Genomic DNA, 2,228 nt, shown 5'->3' with positions numbered 1-2,228 from the left:
TTGGAGAGAAAGTAAAAGTGCAATATGTTCCATGTAAGAAATCTAACGTTATAAGTTCCTTGCTCAGAACATGAGAACATAATACTTGTGTATTGATTTAAAGAAATGTATGGATGTTTATGGTTAGGTACATTGGTGCAACGACAGTGCTTTTTTGTTAAATCATCACCCGTTTTGTCGAAGTAGGCTGTGATTTCAATGAGAAATGAACAGGCACCGCATCGATTATATGCAACGCAGGACACGCTAGATAAACTAGTAATATCATCAACCATGTGTAGTTAACCAGTGATTATGTTAAGATTGATTGTTTTTTATAACGAGTCAGCCTGCCACGCAGACTCCTCGTGAAGTGCAATGTAAGGCAGGTGGTTAGAGCATTGGACTAGTAACCGGAAGGTTGCAAAATCGAATCCCCGAGCGGACAAGGTAAAAATCTGTCCTTCTGCCCCTGAACAAGGCAGTTAACCCACCGTTCCTAAGCTGTCATTGAAAATAAGAATGTGTTCTTAACTGACTTGCCTTGTTAAATAAAGGTGTAAAAAAAAATATGTATTTAAAAAAAATCTGCAAATCGGTGTCCAAAAATACCGATTGTTATGAAAACTTGAAATCGGTCGACCTCTACTCAGTACCCATTTGTGGTTATAATCTTGCCTTTTTCTTTTCAATTACTATTCCCCTCCAAGAGCACCTGTGGTTGTTCTGGAATACCTGAAGCACTCCTACTTATTACGTTTATACACACACACACACTCATCGATTTTGATGGTGTTAATTCTGTAGGATCTTGTTTTTCCAGATGTATAACTTCACTAACTTTGCCATGTCGCTGAATGAGCTGGAGCCTGGTATGCAGGCCACCCTGGCCCCCACAGACTGCCGCCTGCGGCCCGACATCAGAGCCATGGAGAACGGAGACATGGGTAATGAAGTCTTTCTGCTACATCCCCACACTTGCTAGATGATGCTGCCCTCTAGCATTCCCTTTGGGTGGTGCATTCACATGTCCTATTTGTGTTCAGATGTATTTTCTTGGTGTGTGTGGGGGGGGTTAAAAGCCATTGAACAGTAAAATATCCACATAGCCAAAGTATTAGAGGCTGGTTTATTGAAGTTAGGGCTGTGTCAGCTTTTAATTACAGAATAATACAGTGGTCCTATGTTCTTGCTTGTGCAGATCAAGCCAGTCGAGAGAAGGCGAGGCTAGAGGAGAAACAGAGGTCGACGCAGAAAGACCGTTCCAAGGACGAGGAGGAATGGTCCACTCGGTGAGAACTTAGGCGTCCTCGCATTTCAAGATAAACATTTTTTTCATTAAATACATAACAATAAGCTAAACAGTTGTATATGTGTATATATATGTGTATATATATACACTGCTCAAAAAAATAAAGGGAGCACTAAAATAACACATCCTAGATCTGAATGAATTAAATACTTTTTTCTTTACATAGTTGAATGTGCTGACAACAAAATCACACAAAAATTATCAATGGAAATCAAATTTATCAACCCATGGAGGTCTGGAAGTGGAAAACCACACTACAGGCTGATCCAACTTTGATGTAATGTCCTTAAAACAAGTCAAAATGAGGCTCAGTAGTGTGTGTGGCCTCCACGTGCCTGTAACGCTTGAAATGCTTCTACGAAGCACTCCTTCGTGTGCCGCGGGCGGTCGTGTTTGCGGATCCCAATTGTCATGCTGAAAGACCAGCCGTGTTTCATCTTCAGATCGCCTTGCGATGGAAGGAGGTTTTCACTCAAAATCTCACGATACATGGCCCCATTCATTCTTTCTTTTACTAAGAATCAGTCGTCTCAGTCTGGGTCTTCTTTGCGAAGAAAAAAAAACAAGCCCAAAAGCAATGATGTTCCACTCCCCCCATGGCTTCACAGGTAGGTATTGAGTTTTTTTGGATCAGACTCAGATTCTTTTGTCCTCCAAACACTGACGAGTTGATGTTTACCAAAAAGTTATAGTTTTGGTTTCATCTGAACCATAATGACATTCTCCAATCTTCTTCTGGATCATCCAAATGCTCTCTTAGCAAACTTCAAAGACGGGCCTGGACATGTACTGGCTTAAGCAGGGGGGACAGTCTGGCATCTTGCAGGATTTGAGTCCTGGCGGCGTAGTGCTTTACTGATGTAGGCCTTTGTTACTTTTGGGTCCAGGCTCTCTGCCAGGTGCATTCACTGAGGTCCCCCGTGTGGTTCTGGGATGT

At 42.0% G+C, this 2,228-nt stretch overlaps 1 protein-coding gene across 3 annotated transcripts in view; it reads left to right on the top strand.

Moving 5' to 3' along the window:
- The window catches only part of LOC111966291 (oxysterol-binding protein-related protein 2-like), a 37,900-nt gene that overhangs the window by 25,499 nt on the left and 10,173 nt on the right, over window positions 1–2,228 (top strand). For all 3 annotated transcript variants that reach the window (XM_023990806.1, XM_023990804.2, XM_023990803.2), the window contains exons 12-13: window positions 803–926; window positions 1,181–1,271. In XM_023990806.1, the coding sequence (XP_023846574.1) occupies window positions 803–926; window positions 1,181–1,271 (215 nt within the window). The remainder of the gene's footprint in view (window positions 1–802; window positions 927–1,180; window positions 1,272–2,228) is intronic.

This window comes from Salvelinus sp. IW2-2015, linkage group LG7, assembly GCF_002910315.2.
Source record: "Salvelinus sp. IW2-2015 linkage group LG7, ASM291031v2, whole genome shotgun sequence".
NCBI lineage: Eukaryota > Metazoa > Chordata > Actinopteri > Salmoniformes > Salmonidae > Salvelinus > Salvelinus sp. IW2-2015.
The sequence above is the reverse complement of the archived record's forward strand: the minus strand, read 5'-3'. Positions and strand labels throughout refer to the sequence as shown.